The 18584-nt window shown below is 40.2% G+C and overlaps 1 protein-coding gene across 1 annotated transcript in view; it reads right to left on the reverse strand.

Moving 5' to 3' along the window:
• The window catches only part of TNKS (tankyrase), a 138302-nt gene that overhangs the window by 99117 nt on the left and 20601 nt on the right, over positions 1–18584 (reverse strand). Inside the window, exon 3 of the mRNA XM_048302994.1 lies at positions 6762–6857. Coding sequence (XP_048158951.1) covers positions 6762–6857 — 96 coding nt within the window. The remainder of the gene's footprint in view (positions 1–6761; positions 6858–18584) is intronic.

Genomic DNA, 18584 nt, shown 5'->3' on the forward strand with positions numbered 1-18584 from the left:
TGGTGTAAATCAAACCCATGCTTTTCATAAAAGCACCAATCCTAAATCCCACAGCGCCTCTTCTTACTTGACTACCTACACAACAGACTACAGACTTTTAACTCCTTGCCTAAATTGAAGTTACAAAGAAAAATGAAAAGTTGCCTGATGTAGGCTGACACCCACATTCCAAAGAAGCCACTTCATGATACACATTAAACTTAAAGGAAAGATAATGTTAATAGCACTTAACTCTAAAATATGGAGCAGGAGGAAAGAGACAAGCTCTCATTATCCTAAAATTAAGCCCTATGAAATGAGCATCCAGAGCTGAAATTACAATAGGAAGAAATCCAAGCACACTAAGGCATGGAAATGGACTTCAGACAGCAGAACGTACACACGAGTTCCCATAAATCCTTTCACAAGTCCCTCAATAAGAGTTTAAAGAAATTATGAAGTTATGGAGTCAGAACCAAAATACTTCAGACATTTAAAAGCTAGAATAACTTGTTTCCTTTAGGATAAAATACACTGCAACTTGTGTTAAATAACCCACCACACTGAAGGAAATATTTAAATTATTTAATTACCAGAGAAAAAACAGCAGAAGCTAGAAGGACCTAAAAGAAACCGAGGGAATGAGCAACAAAATGGAGTACTGACAAAGCAATAAACACTGCATGCATAATATAAATCACCCAGAATTATACTGGAGTATAAACCACAAACTTCAGAATTCGGAATTGCTTTAGAGGCTCCCATAAACCATTTAGCTCTTCTGCAATCAGAGAGGTAATAAAAAACAAACTTCGCCTGAATAAAACCTGGAATAACAAAATGCCATGGAAGCTATTAAATCACCACTCCGGAAGTCAATTGTGCTATACCAGATTTGAGCACAGCGCTCAAATCAAGATACATTGTCTTGAAATAATAATGCAGGGCTGGAAAGTAGAAAGAGAACCAGTGATCCCAGCAGTAGCACCAAAGTGCAACTTCCTTTTCTCTGAGGTGAAACTTTTTATGTCCACATTCTAAAGATCAAGAACAGCTCTTCTTGAAGAAGAAAGACAGCAGAAGTGCACACCAAGTATGGCACAACATCTAGAACAAAAAGAGGACTGTTTCATCTACTTTCCTCTTGATGAGAGAAAAAGGAAGTGTGAAATAGAACTGAAATGTGACCATGCCAGAACTGAGAAGACGGCATTTAATTCCTGGCTTGCTAAGAAACCTGTGCACTTTCTTCAAAGAGGGAAGTAGGAACTAGACCACACACTAAATGAGATTTTTAAAAACGATACATTTATAAATACATCAAGATAGTTATCATTATAACATTCTCTAAAAAACAGAAGATGAGATTTAAAATCCATAGAGCTAGAGCTTCTAGATGAGGGCCACCAAAATGGTAGACTTTATGTTCTAGGTCTGTGCCACAAGTATCTTTTGCCCATATCTTTCCAAAGACTGGAAGAACAATTGCCCCAGCATTCCCAAAGGAAAGCTGATATTCCTCATAATGCTCCAGAAAGTAAGCGTAACTGATCACCACGGACTCCAAATGTAAAAGCATCACATGGCACTCATACCAGTGAACTAGAGCATATGGTTTATTTCCTCCTGTTAGGCCTTGGTAAAAAGGAAGAATAAACCTGCCTGAATGCTAAACAAGTAACAATCACAGAAACATACATTCAAACAAGTTCTGGAAAGGCTCTTCAGACCTCTTGCTTCAAGATGGGTGTCAACAGCTTATATGGAATAAGGTGAACGTTTCCTGCAGGTCAAGGATATTCCTCAACTGCTGGATTTCTTGCTCTTTTCTGTTAGGCAGCAGATCCAGTGTCACTGTCAGAAAGGACAATGACCTAGACAAGTGGGTGGCCCAAACCATTCTAGCAGCGCCTGCCCTCCTTACAATGAAATCACTTTTCCTTTTGTACTGATGTTTATTATACTGTTTTGTAAAGACAGAAGCTAAACCTTGTCCAAATGATCTGATTTAGCACACACTATGTAAGAATTAGATCAATTAAAGGAAAGGGGGAGAAGATTGGCAGCTCCCAAAATGAAGTGCTATTGTTTATCCGGAAGGCCTTCAATACCCTAGGAGTACCTGGAAGGAAATAAGACCAACCCAGAAGGAAATAGTTTTGGATTTGAGACAGTCAAGCTGTAAAGGTACCACAGGAAAAACAAAATTAACTCAAAACTAAAATTTCTTTTGCTGCTATTTTTAAAATGGCTAAGTTGTACCTAAAATCCATTTTCCATTCTCTGAAGTTCAGTAAACTTATTGTAGTGAAATACCAGATTTTTCCCTTCCTTGCAGGCAAATTATGCATAAATGGCAGTTCACTTCAAAAAGAATTGTGCAAATATATTTCAATATATGAACTGTGCTCCCTGCTTAAATTAAAAAGTTGACATGAAAAATAGATGAAAACATGAATCCTCATTAACACCTCTAGTAACCTTAGCCCAGCTATACTTTCACTCATCAAGCTGTCCTTCACATCCGAAAAACTCAAGTGAGAAATGCTCAATAGGACCTAAAGCACTTTGTTTGTAAAAGACATTATTTCCACAGTAAGTAGGAAGATCAGAGTCTTGTTTAACTTTGAAAATTGATTCTATTAATAAACAAGACATTATTTCATACCTAAGAAATCTTACTTTAATCTAAAGATGCAGCAGTTTTCAGACTTTTTTCATTTTGATCTGTTTCAAGGGAGTAATCCTTGAAACCAACAAAAACCAACCCTGCAAAATGCTGGCATGAAGCAGACAAAAATATATTATCCAACAAAAATGCCTTCAGCTCCTGCTAACAGCTCCTTTGGAAACTGCTCAAGTACAAAGAATGACCATTCACATGAAGAAAGCATTTCTGAATAGCAGATAATATGGGGAGTAAGTGGCAAGAAAGCATCACTGCGTGGAAAAAAACAAACAAACAAACAAACAAAAATATCATTCACATAAATCATTAACAATATGGCTCGTCCTATACTGTACAGGGAAGATATAAGAGGATGTTAGTCTTTAAAGAGGCAATAATCAGGGTAAGAAAACAATGAAGACTAATATGACTTGTAGTGCAAAAGCTCCCAAAGGCCCTGTTCTGGATGGGAGTGCCACAGTGCTATGTATGGCAGCAAAGATGAGTCCCCATCTCAGAAACCACACACCCCAAAGACAATTAAACTAAAATAAAATAAACTTGGATATTAATCTGACGTATTTAACAGCTCTTAGATGTTCTTAGATATGATATATTTTTGGAGCCTGTAGTACCACTTCAGCCTAGAGAAAAAGAGGATTAGAATCCTTTTTCTGACAACATGATTCAGGGAACAGTACGGGATGCTAAGTAAGAAGAAACAAAATATTCACCCTTTCAAACACGAAGTGTTTGGTTCACACAAATGCTGCTAATCCTGCAAAAGGAGGAAAATAGACTGCTTTCTAAGTAGTAAAAAGCAGATTCCTCAATTACGTAACTTTTTTCTTTTTTTTTTTTTTTAAGAAGGTGGTACTGGGTGTTTAATTTCTATAAAATTCACTTTATTCTAAAATTTTCTAAGTCCACTTCCATCAAAATATTAGCTTTTCATCTGCATTATGTATCCTTATAAAACACATATTTTAAGAGGATGTTGCAGGAAAATGGCTGGAAGTCATGCCAGAAACTACTGCATTACATATCCTTTCTGCAATCCAAGTGAAAGTAAGAGTATACATTATTCTAGCCTGGAAGACAGAAAAGAACAAGTCATTGTGGATTCAGCATTTGCTGCCAGAACAGCAGAAATGGTTTTTATGCAGCAGGAATTTCCCTTTTAAAACACATACAGAACCCTTTGTCAAACTGAAAAGGTCTAATCAATTACCAACAAATTTTCTGTTTACTTTTGCTGCACTGGAGGTCAAAGGGAGACTGTAATCACAGTTCATTCGCAATGCAATTAACACAGATGCACAAACCTATGCAAATACTCGGTCAAAAAAGTTTTAAGAGGAATCCATGTTCTCAACAATCAATACAGTAGCAATGTGGAAAAGTCTATTATGGTCATACAGCCTATCATGTTTCCTGTGGGGAAAGGCTGAGAGAACTGCGGCAGTTCAGCCTGGAGAAGAGAAGGCTTTGGGGTGACCTAATTGAGGACTTCCAGTACCTGAAGGGAGCCTACAAGAAAGATGGTGAGAGACTTCTTACAAGACAGCGTAGAGATAGGACAAGGGGAAATGGAGTCAAACTGAAAGAGGGTAGGTTTAAGTTGGTTGTTGGGAAGAAATTTTTTACTGTGAAACTGGAACAAGTTGCCCAGAGAAGTTATGGATGCTCCATCCCTGAATATGTTTAAGGTCAGGTTGGATGGAGCTCTAAGCAACCTGGTTTAATGAAAGGTGCCTTCTGTCCACAGCAGGGGGGTTGGAACTAGATGATCTTTAAGGTCCCTTCCAACCTAGGACATTCTATGATAGACACAGATAGAAAAAGGAATCCAAAGTAACAATGAGAGCAGCCTTGACACGCATGCTGCTTAAAGATTCAAACACAGTGACAAATTACAGACTGTGTTCCACTCCCAGAAGCTCTAAATATGAGCATTCCTAAAATCCCACCATTCAATACTAAATACTGAAAATTAAGTTAATATATCCTACTCATCCTTAATCCAGTAATACCTTTAAGTTCTGATGCACCTAATTGCAAAGCATTGCTGTAGCTAAAGATTATCCCCAGCCAGATAGAACCTAAGAAATCCCTTAAGACCCCTTTTTCCAAAGGGATGAAGCAAGACCTGAAAGTAACAACATATGGAAAACGCATGAAAAATAGCAGCCTAACAGAGATACTATAAAGCAGGGCAACACACAGAAAAATACAGCTCTTAATAGCTAGCTTCCATTTAAATGACATCTCCAGTGTTAGGTTTTTCAGTTAATTATGCAGCTACAGCCCAAGTCCAGCCCTGATTGAACAGCTTGGAACTCAGGTACACAGCACAGAGCCCAGCGTAGCCAAGAGCCACCTTGAGGACAAAGCTAATAAAACCAAAAGCTGATTTTCTTGCTGGGAAGAACAGACACATACAAAAACAATGTCTTTTTATGAACAACTAAACGTGTATAGCCCCATGTGTGTCTACATGCACAGCCTGGTAACATTCATTGGCTGCAGATGGCTTCAGTCAGTGATGTTGTGTGTGAGGCATTAGGAGTGAGCCCAGAGACGGGCGCTGGCTGCACTTCACAGGATGTTCTCAGAGGGCTGCTTTGAATCCATCTTCACTTGTTTGCTATGACACATTGCCCTCTCCCCTGCCCGAAGCACAAGGTGATCTAGTGCCCAGAGAAATCATTGGAGCAGACATGAGGTCACAGACTTTCCTAATCTCCTACCATTCCTCTACTATCCTGAAGTTGCATAGCCCAAAGAGCAGCTTGGGGCCTGTAACCCCCACACTGTAGGTACGACAAGTTCCCCACAAGTAAGTGTCATATGTCCTTTAACACTTCTGAGGTACTTTGACTCCCTGGTGCCCTCTCTATCTTCAGCATCTGTACAACTGTATCCATTAACAGCCAAAAGTCAGATTAACCTGCTTAGCACAGCTAACATTAGTGTTAACACTGTAGGAATGTGTTTATATTTGACACAAAGTAATTAAAGTAAATCATATGTATTTAAAGTATGCTGTTCCAAAAGCGCTCTCAAATCACTGCAGCGCTGTAGATAATTATGTATAGCACTCAGCACACTGAAAAAAGAAGATGAGGAAATGTTCTTGACAAAGTGAAGGGAGCTGGTGTGCTCTGAACATAATCTGAAGAAAGAATACGGGTGTTGCATAGCACATAACCTATAAATTAAGCTGTCAATAAAAAGAGAGAGAGAATAGGGGAAATAAAGGCAAAAAAACCCCCCAGCTATTCTGTCAAATGAACCTCAGCTGTTGAATCCCTTTCTATAAATCTAATTGTATATATTTTAAAATCCAATATTACTTTGTTCTAAACATTATTTCCTAGATGTCAAAATCAGCACAGAGGACCATGTATTTCTTGATACTGATTTGACAGGCTACTATATTATACTTTTCATGCTTACTGGTATGCCAGAACAGTTATTTATAAAAAAATCAAAGATCTGTAAATACAAAGTTATATCTGTAGGATATTTTCATGAAACATTGTTTTGCAGCTAACAGACCCTAAAACAGAAAAAAATTGGTAGATGAGAAAAGGCTCAACCCAAAATGACTAACAAGGTAGAGGAAGGAAAGAGCAGCATGTGAATCTGCAGCAAAATTTAATGTAAGTATTGAGCTCTGCAATCGGTAGCAGGTTGTCTTTCAGATCACAAGTACTTTTATAGTTACACAAACGTCCTTGCTTGCCTAACAGTGAAGGTCTTGAAACAACTGACCTGATTTTTTTCCTATTTTTTTTTCAGGGGCTAGGGGATCCTGTTTAATCTGTCTATTGGGTATCAATTAAAAAGAAAAAACCCAGAGAAATACAGTAAATAACAAATGATATTTTAACAGAAGATTACAGCACTAGCATAAGTAGAATAAGCAAACCTATAGCAGAGCAGCACAGCAGATTAACAACAATTACATCAACATGAAATCTGGTAAAAGACAGTTTTAAAATGCTCTTACACAACAGAAAATCTGGAAAGGCAGAAGGCTCTTCTGATGCTGAACTTATACACACAAAATAAACTCAGGTAATGCTGCTGAGAGATGTATGCATCTTACCCGTGAGTACAGCTTTTGCTGAAGGGTCTGCCAGATCCAGTGCAGATTTCCCATCGGTGTTCCGAATGTTTGGATCAGCTCCGTGCTGCAGCAGCACTGTGCAGGGAAAGCAGAAACAGTATCTTACCTCAGGTATACACAGGTTATTTACTGTTAAGTGTCTCCTCGGCATGATGAAGGCATAAACAAACATTGCACAGTTTTCTTTATTTTTCCTTCTGTTCTTTTCTCCCTCTTTTTTTTTTTTTTTTTGGTTAAGCACTGCAGCAAAGGATCTTCTCCGGACTAAGGCTAAGTTGGCAAGTTAAGATATAGTAAGACCACATGACTTTGCATGATAAACATAAACCCCGAATCTCTTGCAATAGTCGGGTTTGGGTTCCTCCTGACAGCTAGCCAGTATGCTGTGCATTCACTGACTCACACTGGGAAGTCTGCTGTGGAACCTGCTTCTGCCTTTACTACCACTACTGCTGCTTGTTACCACTCCCGTTCCTTTTCCAGCTGAATATCCCAAGTTACCCTGCCTCTATAAATCAGCAGTACTCCAGCCTTTCAGTGGCTCATCACTTGCACAGGAAAACTTAACCACAGCGTATCAGCTCACCTTCAAGAAGTGTGACAAACAGGGTAAGATGTGTAACCTGGTACCCTGCAGACTGGATGTTCAGAGGCTGTTATTCTCACTGGTATTTCTTTACCCTACTAATCCTATAAATACATGAAAGTTGAAGCACATAAAAATACTTAGAATGCAATATGCAGCCACAAGGCTAGGAAGGCATTGATACAGTAAATTATCAACTAGAAAAGTTCATTTAAAAAATCCCACTGTTTCACCTGTGAACTCTTTTGAGAAACAACATAATGCAATACAGATCACCACCTTTCAATATCAAGACATTTTGTACAGAACTGGAAAACAAAGCCCATGGCAACATTAGAGGCCTGACAAAAAGGCCCCAAATGTCATGCAAAATAAGCACAACATATTACAAATTCAGAGCAACACACTTATGTTGTAGAAGTGTCAATAACAGGACAGTATACAGAGACTCAAGGTCAAGGAGACGAGTAATAAAAACCAGCAGACATTTATGGTTCCTCACGTAACCACATCTGTTGAAATACAGCTGGACTGAAGAAGACAAGGCAAAGAAATAGTTGCAAACAGTTTTTGTAACTAAGGGAATAAAAATACTTCATAGACAGAATTCCCCAGGAAAAACATAACCCAGTTCAGAACAAAACTAATTACTGATATTTTGTGTGTGTATGTATATATAAATATAAAAAACTTTAACTAGCAAAACATTTCTCAGAAAAACTTTTTTCTGAATTAAAAATTTAACTGGTAGTATTGTTTTTATTCAAACCTCTTTTGTTATACATTTCTGACTTCAAATTCTTTTAACATTGCCAAATTTCATATATTTTAGCTTACAGGATGCAATGCTACATGCTTGCCCCCAAGCTGAATTTTTGCCAAAGTTTGGTGCTTCAGTGAAGTAAATTGACTTATTTTACACTTTGACAAGAAGGCGCAATTGCCTGATCTTTTTGAAAGAAGACTCAAGTAGGAAGCCTAGGAAAAACCTAGGCTTTTTTGTTTGGTAGTGGGTTTTTTTCCCCCATGTTAAGACAAAAACACCAAAATGGGGGGCGGGGCGAGGGCGAATCAGCTAGCACGTGCTCACTGAATCTTGTTAGGATCTGGCACCTACGTTTCTGAAGACACCATCTGTGCCATACATGCTACCACCCACTGAGGGATCTTACTCACGGACAGGTTTGAGACTGAGCCAGACTCTCAAGCCACTCAGGCACACTCCAGTAGGAACAGGCAAACATGACCTTTTGCAGATTCTTTTAAACACAATAGGCAGTACAGGAACTAAGTATGGAGAGACAGACTCTGTATCTCCCATCTCTCTTCTCTTGGACCCTGTTAGTGACTCTCTATACCCAGGGAGAGGGAAGCCATTTGTCCCAAGAGGCATCAGGGTAAGAGTAGTAGCCTGAAAGACAGTACCAGCAACTAATTGTCTATCAAGAGAAAGCAGGCAGTACAAAATGATGAAACACAGCACAGCACTGACCAGACAAGAAGACAACAAAGGGTTCACACGGCAAAAAGCCTCAGTCAAAGAGCTAGGGGAGAAAACTGAAAAAGATATGGCAGGGGAAAAGATAATAGCCCAGAAAAAATCCATGAAGAAAGACCAAGAGATAGAAATGACTGGGATCTGACCAGTTTGGAGGTTTGGACTAGCACATGAAGCCCTGTTGAGGCAGGTTCGGGCAAGAAAGGTGACTTTAAAAAATGATAGCTAACAGGTGTAGAACTCTCAAAGGCATCTACAACTGCCTGAGCCCAGTGTTAAAACAGAAGCACGTTTTCAAGTCTCTTGATTCTTCCATCCTATGCAAACCAAGAGTGCTTCCCTGCTACTTCTGCTGGCACACACAGATGACAACACCACAGTAACTGCTTCCAGCTCCTCTCCTGGCCAAGAGGACAAAGGATTATGCAGTGTATCTGACCTGTTCAGTCGTGCTAATGAACCATGAAGGATTTGGCCAAGGCTTACAACACACAATTTCTGTGTCCAGTTTTTAGGGGTTTTTCTAAAACTTAGGCAAATACATTAAAAATTTACTAACAAGGCTTAAGCTGGTTCCCTGCAAACACCCTGAATTATTGACTGCCTGTGGAACACACATTTAAAGTGGCCAAACCAGGTTCAGAAAAATAACCTATCAGAACTCAATTGCTGTAATCATGAGACTCATCCTTCTTTTCTCTGCAATCATTCATCCTACTCGTCCTCCAGCTTCTCCAACAGCCAGGGGTATGGTTCTGCAGATACTGCCCTTTTTCAGTCCTAAGAAAACATCCACACCATGAAATGACGACAATGGCATCTTGGAAAACAGAACCAATCATATAAATAAAGACTGTATTAGAATGCATATGAATAAAGGAAGCAAAAATAGTCAATTGACTATTTGATTCTAACGTCTCCATACTTTTAAAGCACATAATCACACCAAAAGATATCCCAGTGAGCAATGTTGTCATCAACAGGAGCTAACAAGAGAAATCCAGCATTTGATGTTTAGCCTATCAGTGTGATACAGCTGTACTTCTACACCTGGCAAACCCCAGGTAACTTCAAATTGAATGTTCTCCTGCGTGTTCAAAACCTTTAACACTTTAGTCCAAGACAGTGTCTTCTAACCACAGGGTATGTGAGATCTAGACACAGTGTGTCTCTCTAAATTTCCTTTTCAATACGCCAGGGATGTGTAAAAATTTCAAGATAGATCTCCTGTGTGGGGAAAAACGTTCCTGCTATAAAGAAACACAACAGAACAAGCCATTCTAGCTAATTGTAGCTATTTTGGATTTCAAACACTGCACGTTAGTTTTAGAGGATAGTTTCTGAGTAGCCTGAAAAGGGAATGTGGAAACAGTTTCCATCAAGAAACTTCTGTTTCAGTTCTGTACACTTAACAGGCAAGTGTAAGGATGTTGTGGCAAAAATTAACTCCTGAAGCTTTGTTAATTAGCACATTTGGATATGCTGGTTTGTTTCCTCTGGACAATGGGGACATTGGGGTATATTATTTTTCTGTATTGGAGGCAGTGCCCTTAATAATCTCACAATACCATTAACAGGCTATCCTAGCCTTTTCTACAGACCATATTGTACAAACAGTATAAAGAAGCTCTTCTTTTTGTTAAATCTTCACACTGCATATGGACATCAAAATCCTGTAACCTTAACTATAGTACAAACAGACTGGTTTGGAGTTATATTTTTACCCTCACTGCAACTGCTAAAATACTTCAGGTTCTGATTTTCACATACTATCAGAAATGCCTTATTTAATTACACTGCTATTATACCAGATCAGTACTAAAGACAAGAAAGGCCATAAGTCTTACTACATTAAAAAAAAAGTTACTGTATTGAACAGAGCATATACTACAACAATCATTTCAGATTAGTGCCAACTCGCTACAGCGGGAAGAACCCTAAAATTAAACACTTGGCCCACAGCCTCCTGGCATAGGTATTCTGAACTGTGAAGTTAACCAACACCACCTCACTTGGCTGTCAAGAAGAACAAAAATTTTTACATGTGGTAGCTTCAACCTTCACATTTTCACCAACAAGGTATGGCAAAAACTTCCCTGGTAGCTACACATCAACAAGCGACAAGTATGTTTTTACTGGGGTGGGGAGAAGGAAGTTTGCCTACATAGAAACCATCACCCAAGTACTTAGTCCTTCCTCTTTTATACTGCCAGTATGAAAGTGCCCCAAATGAAATCACTTTTGATTGAAACACGTAAGTACAATGGAAATAGAATAGGGAATTTGTTCATATTAGCACAAAGATCAGAATAGTTCAGTTAAGACTTCTCTAGGCCCCAAATCCACAGCTTCCTCACTATCCCTACAGGAATGCTGATGGAAAAGTTCACATTTGGTTTCAAATCGGACGCATGCAATTACAAAAAAAAAGGCACATTCAAATTTTTGAGCGCTGAGTGAAAAATGCAAGAACAACAGACAGACCTTGCAGAAGCATATGTACTTCAAGCTGCCTAATGCTTTTAATTGTATTTCCAGACCTGCCAACAGCTCTACCATTGCCTACTCTCTCCCCACCAGCTTTTTATCACTGCACCCCACTGCCTTGTGCTTGGAGTCCCTTCCAGCTAGCCCAGCTTTAGCACATACTCTTCCTTCCCCCTTTTCAAGTTTGACTTCTGGAGATGATCTCCAAAGGTTCTTTTCAAACCATATTACTTTAGCTTTATCTACTTACTCCTGAAGAATCAAGGTACAGAGGATACAGCCTAAGAAAAAGGCCTCTTTTTGATTACAACATAGGCGCTATCTTTCATTTCGCTAAATGACACCCCTAGAGCTGGTCAGTCTCTCACTTACCTTAGGTCCCAGGAACACACACACCTCTCAGTCTAAGTCTCGTGTAGGATATGTTTCCAAGCTGACAAGAAACACAGTGTGCTCATTTACCTCCACATTCTTTAAACATCTAGACAAGACCCTGGAATGCAAAGTATTAACTTTTTTCAGTCAATGCTAAATGCATCTCCTCCCCTAACTACCAGTACATGTAAATCAAACCACTAAAGTTTTGAAGCTTTTCTCTTGTTACAAGAACACCAGTTTCTTGCCTAGATACTATACTTCTGTGATCTAGAGCCAATAATTCCATTTTGGCAAGTTACTAGATACATAAGCCTCTTCGCTAAGTGACTATATATAACAGAAGTTGTAGCACCCCACTCTTAGCTTCATGAAATTGAATATATGAGATATTGCTAGTAATATTAACCACAACTGCATCACTGATTAACTTCCGCCTCTGTGAGCAAACCCAGTCTCGCCTGTGTCATGGAGAAACAGGCTGTACTCATCAGCCACTGGAACTATGAAGAGAAAACGTGAGAGACAGTATCACTACAGAGGCTGCACAGAGCTCCAAGGTTTTAAGTATTGCTACTGGACCTGATGACATCCACGGCCTCAAACACCACTGCCAGCTCAGTCAAGAGGAGTTGGGAAAGAAAGGAAACAGATCCTATGCTCTTGACTGCCCCTCTATAGTGAATGCTGTCAAAGTTGAATGAGGAGAGGATTATGGAGCAGAAAGGCTAAGCACACCAAAGCACATAGTTCAGAGTCAGGATAGGATAGAGGCAATAACCAGACGTATCTGGAATTACTGCAGGTAGATTATTGATAAGAAGACATGATAACCTGGTGGCAGACCAGGGACAGGAGTGTCCAGAAGGCTTCTGAACATCTCCAGAGAAGAAGACTTCACGACCTCTCTGGGCAACCTGTTTCACCTAGACCACAGTGGCAGAATTGCCATATCCAGCCCTGTGCTGCCCACGCTGCTTTGGGTGGCTGCAAATGTTTGGTCAGGCAACAAGGCAGATCAGAGAAGCAATCATTTGCCCATCCTCATGCAGCAACATGACATGCGCTGGTTGGCACAAGAAAGGACAGCACAAGGACACGTGCTGGTGACAGGAGTTGAGAAGAATCATTTTGTGTTTCTAGTTTAGAGTATACCTAACATTACCTGCTGGGTCAGTGTGAGTTGCTAGCGCTTCCCATCATTTGGCCTTCTCTACTTCCCTTGTTCAGGGCATTCCAGTTTCCCATTAGCCCAGACACCAGCTTGTTCCCAATGAACCAGCATGTTGGTTTTGTTCTTTGTCGGGGCCAGACAGAACAAGAGACAAATACACTCACAGCAGTAGTATAAAGTAGAAGCTTACAAAAGCAACGCTAGGCTCCTCTATGCCAAAACAAAAAATTTTAAAGGGAATTAGGTGGTGTTCCCCAATAGCATAGACAGAAACAAGAGTTCTCACAGCAGGAGGGAGCAGCAGACAAGTAGCAGAGAAAAGGTGATAAAAGTTCTGAGCAACAGAGAAAAGTCAGAGACTGCTGATATATTAAGAACCAAGAGGGAAACACCTGTGAAATGCCTCAAAGGAATTATGGCATGGTCCTCTAAGAAGGTGACAAGGTCAGTGACACAGCTGAAGTGTCTCTATACCAATGCACACAGCATGGGTAGCAAACAGGAGGAGCTGGAAGCCACTTTGCAGCTACAAAGTTACAATCTAATCACTCTCACTAAAACATGGTGGGAAGGACCACACAACTGGAATACTGAAATAAACTGTTCAGAAGGCAAAGGCAAGAAAGGAAAAGCAAGCAGGTGGCTGCCCTCCAAGTTAAAAAAAAAAAAAAAATGGATTGACTCTAGAGAGCTGCCTTGGAAAAAAAGCAGTGAAAAAGTTGAGAGCTTATGGCTAAAAATTAAGGGCCAAGCCAACAAAGTAAACGTCATGGCAGGTGTTTACTAAAGCCTACCTCATCAAGGGGAGCTTGTTGATGATGAGTTCTTCCTTCCTTCAGCTACAGAAGGTGTCATGTTTGCAGGCTCTGATCCTGCTGGGAGACTTCAATCACCCTGACATCTGCTGAAAAAGCAGCACAGTAAACCGTAAGCAGTCCAGGAGACCCTTGGAGTGCAATGAGGATAATTTCTTAATCCAGGTGACAGACAGCGCAACTAGAGGGGAAGCATTATTAGACCTGCTGCCTACCAACACAGATGAACTAATTAAGTATGTCAAGATTAGTGGCAGACTGAGCTGCACTGGTCATACCCTGGTGGAATTCACTATCATGATGGATACAGACCAGGTGAAGAATAGAGTAAGGACTCCAAATTTTAAGAGCGCACTTTCAGTTGTTGAATGAATTAATGGACGGGATCCCCCACGGAACTGCCCTCGGGGACAAAGGAACTGAACAGAATTGGCAGCCCTTTAAGGACATTTTTCATAGAGCCCAAGAGCTCTCAATTACCATATGTAAGAAAACAGGCAAGGGAAGCAGGAAACAAACATGACTTACTAAGGACCTCCTGGTCAAACTAAAGTGTAAGAAGGAAATGCACAGTACTACAGGAACACTGGCTAGAAAAGGGAAGATTAAAGTAAACATGTCTCCTCTTGATAAATAAGACACGAGAACTATTGACAACTGATATGAAGGCGGCTGAGCTATTCAACAGCTTTTCACCTCAGCTTTCAATAGTAATCTCTCTTCCCACATCTCTCCCTTCCCTGAACCTCAAGGCTGGGACGGTAGACTGCAGTTCCCTTCGCTCTAAGTTCAAAACCACCTGAGATACCTGAACATAAGTCCATGGGACCCAGTGAGATGTATCCCAGGGTCCTGAAGGAATTGGCTGATGTTGAGATGCCCAAGAAATTCTCAATCACATCCAAGAAGTCTTAGCAGTAAGGCAAATCCCCAGTAACTGGAAAAAGGAAAACGCCAGACTCATTTTGAAAAAAGGTAAAAAAAGGAGGACCCTGGGAACTAGCAACCAGGCAGCCTCACTCCACATCCAGTAAAATCATGGAACATTCCCTTGGAAGACACATCAAAACACATGGAAGATAGGGAGCTGCTTACAGACAGAAAGAGCACATCATGCCTGACTAATTTGGTAGCCTTCCACAATGAAATGATTGCATTTGTTGACAGAGGAAAAGCTACAGATGTCATCCACCTGAACTTCTTGCAAGGCTGGAACAGGTTGTCCAGGGAAGTCGTGGCTACCCGTCACTGGAAGTGTTCAAGGTCAAGCTGCCCAGGGCTTTGAGCAACCTGATCTGGTGAACACCATCCCTGCCCATGGCAGGGGATGTGGACTACATGATCTTTAAAGGTCCCTGCCAACCCAAATCATTCTATGATTGTAACCCTACAGGACAGTACCTGGAGATCCACAGTTTTAAAATGTATAGATAGATGGTCTTAAATGGTCATTTTCAAGTAAAAGAAAGCTACCTCTAGTTTAAAAATGCTACTTTGACCAAACTCTTTAGATTAAAGAAGTCCCAAATGTAATCCAGATGAATACAGCACCTGCTTGCATGTTTCTGTTACCTTGTCATTAGATAAACAATTGCAGCAGCTGCAGGGGGCATCAGTATGTGGGAGGAGACAATACACACAGACAGCTTGGCATATGGCTCTCCTAGCAGAGGCATTTCTTGCTTTACAGCTAAAATGACCATTTGGTCCATCAGGGTCAGAGGATAGCCATATCAAGTATCTCCCTTTATTGACACAGATCTGATCTTTGAAAGGCAGGTTCTCATGAATCCATACACTGCAGAAACTGCACTAGTTCCTACAGTAACAGGATGCAATACCAAATTGAGCAGAGGCCCAGTAAAACATTAAGTGGAAACAACACTTAGAGGTCAGGTTCCTCCAGCTTAGTTGAGCAATTCACAGAAACAGGCTTCAAGGCAGCAGTAAGAAAACAAAGAAGCATCATGAACAAGGTCTCCCAGTACCACCTTTTTGCTTGCTTGTTTTGAAGGGAAAAGAAGGATCTAGACAAAAAGAAAATTACAAAGCATCACTTTGAAGGGACTTTAATTTAATTTAACTCTTTAATTTTTCAGAAAGACTCTTTTGTTTCAGTCATTGTTCGCCCCAGAAGTACTTTCAGACTTCACTCAATGAAGTTTCAACCTCTTAGCAAGACAACCTGACTCCCTGTCTACATCTACATACCATAAACCTCACTTCTCTACGAACTGCAAGACTTCAATGCATTCCAGACTTAAGTTGGCCCTAGATATTCCAGAGATCAGATTTATGTAATCAAACCAAGGTAAAGGGAAGGGATCTGAACCAGACAACCAAAACCACAAGTATCATAGCCACAGCAAGAGCTCTTCCAGCAGGGGAAGAAGATACTTTTTTGAGCGGCTCCCTCCTCCCTCTGTGATTGCCATCAAGTCTCTCCCCAGAAGTAGGTGCATCCTGAGTTACAAAATCCTGAGTAACATGCTCTAGGGAATCCTGCTTGAGTAGGGAAGTTGGACTGGATCACCTCCAGTGGTCCTTTCCAACCTTACTCACTCCATGATTTTAACTATGACTAGTTTTCTGTATGTAGGAAGCACTACAAAATTGCTCCCTGGTATGCCAGTTCTGCCTACCTGTGATTAAATATGCATAGAAAAAAAGAACATGAAGAAAGTTCCAGAGCCCGTAGGCAGCACAGCAGAGGCTGATAATATCCTTCTGCCCTTAGAGAAAGAGCCAGAGTAGATTGCTCAGCCTACATGAACAGCAATTCAAAGCCTTGATCTTGCCTGGACTTAATGAAGTAAATATTCCTGTTTCATTTTTTTTGATGTAACACTTTTCATGCTAAAATTTTCCATTCCAGCTATGAGTGAGACCAAAAGTATATGCAGGTTATGCAGAATGCAGTCTTCTAGAAAGCAACCTCAAAACCTAAGTGCAATTGCAGTTCTTTTGTTTGTTTGTGGTTTTTTTACATCATGCAAGAGACAGTGCTGTCATTCCAAAACACTTTCCCCAAGAACACTGTCTGCACAAAAAGCTGTGTAAAGGAAGTATAAAGGAAGCTTTGGGAGTTCCACAATGAACCTGCAAAATCAAGAACTCTAGCAGCTTCAGCTACCAAAAAAAAAAAAAACAAACCCAAAGAAAAAAAGAACAAAACCAAAAAACCTTGCATTGAGCTAATAAGCAATGAAAGACAGCAAGACAGTACACTAAGCATTTATTTAATCCCAGTTATTTGCAGCCATGCACATGCACTCCTGAATCACAGTGAACACAGTGAATCACAGACTGATGGTGGTCAAAGGGACCTCTGTCAATTATCCTCCCTGCTGCAGCTGAGCCACCTACACTCAGTTGCCCAGGACTCTGCTCAAATGGCATTTCATTACCTCCAAGGAAGGAGACTCCACAACTTCTCTGGGCAGCCTCTCTAGGCAAAAGTGATTAGATGCCCTCCCGGATGGCAAGAAGCATTTCCTGGTGCACAGAAGGAACCTCCCAAGTTTCAGTTTGTGGCCATTTCACGAAGGGGCTTAAGAACCGCATCTAAGTGTGTTTAAGTAGTCACCTGGAACACATATACTGTTGAGTGTGCAAAATGGAACAGAAGACCCTTTCATCAAAAGAACTCCAAAAAAATCTAACAAAAACCATTTAGCCCATTTGCAGATGGTATGGATTGAGGACTCACTACACAACAACTAAACCACAACCCTTTTCCTTGCAAGCAACAATTCTGAAGCTACTTAAGTTTCTAAGCATTCAGTTTAATACACTATACTGAACAGCTAAAAATCTTAACTGCTGGCCTGCCCTACTGTCTGAGCAATTTACGTTTTCATCTATATCCCAACCTGAAAGGTGCTTTTAGGACAAGTCTTCACTGCTTGGTCCCAATTTAACTTTTCTCTGAACTAATTCACCTTTCTACTTCAAGTTTTATTCAAATAAATGTCAGCTATAATCCCGACATCCCACTTGACAGATTAAGAGCCTTGCTTTCAGAGTCCTTGAAAAGCAAAAGCAGTCACCGAGGCAAATCAGGTCAACAAACAGCATCCTAAGAGGAAAACGAATTGAGAAGAGTTAAGAGAAACCAAAGATAAATTCTAATCTCCTGCGTAAGGTAACCATTTCTTTCAGGTGAAGTCTGAGGGAAAAACGTTCTGGAAGTCAAGTTATAGATTGCATGTGAAATTAGCTGTGTGGCTATCAGAGGGCACTATTTGCCAGTCCACCAAAATCTAACACTCGAGAACCAACATGAAAAAAAGGATCTTAAAAGTTTCTTAGAACCTGTCCTGGATCTACCATTTTTCCAAAACAGAAAAGCATCTGAAAAAACATTAATTGAAAGGATTTAAATCCTAGCAGCAGCTCTCATCCCACCATTCAGTGAGGCAAGCACAAGACGGGGAAAAAACCAACCACCAAACCCCAAAACAACTGTCACATTCCACAAGCACATTCCTCCTTTTCCAGAGGTGAATTTCAGTGCCTACCAGCTTTCAACAACACACAAGTCACAGATGGTGTCTTAGTCATACCCCTATGGCACACACAGAGTGACATTTTGATGTGATTAAGAGCTAAAACTCTTTAGATTAAAGAAGTCCCAAAATGTAAAATAACTTTTGCATATTTTGCATAAACTCGAACCTCGCGTCAATTTTGTAAATTCATCATTAGTCCACAACATAGCTACCAGATGTTTAAGAAATATAAGTAACATATGAAATCTTAGGAATAACAACTTGTTCAGTCCATGAAAATGTGGTTAAAGCTACAGTTTAGCCAGATGACACGAGTATTCTCAAAAATTCTGTTTATGAAGTAAAATGAGGAAGCT

Source organism: Corvus hawaiiensis, chromosome 5 (assembly GCF_020740725.1).
Source record: "Corvus hawaiiensis isolate bCorHaw1 chromosome 5, bCorHaw1.pri.cur, whole genome shotgun sequence".
NCBI classification, from domain to species: domain Eukaryota; kingdom Metazoa; phylum Chordata; class Aves; order Passeriformes; family Corvidae; genus Corvus; species Corvus hawaiiensis.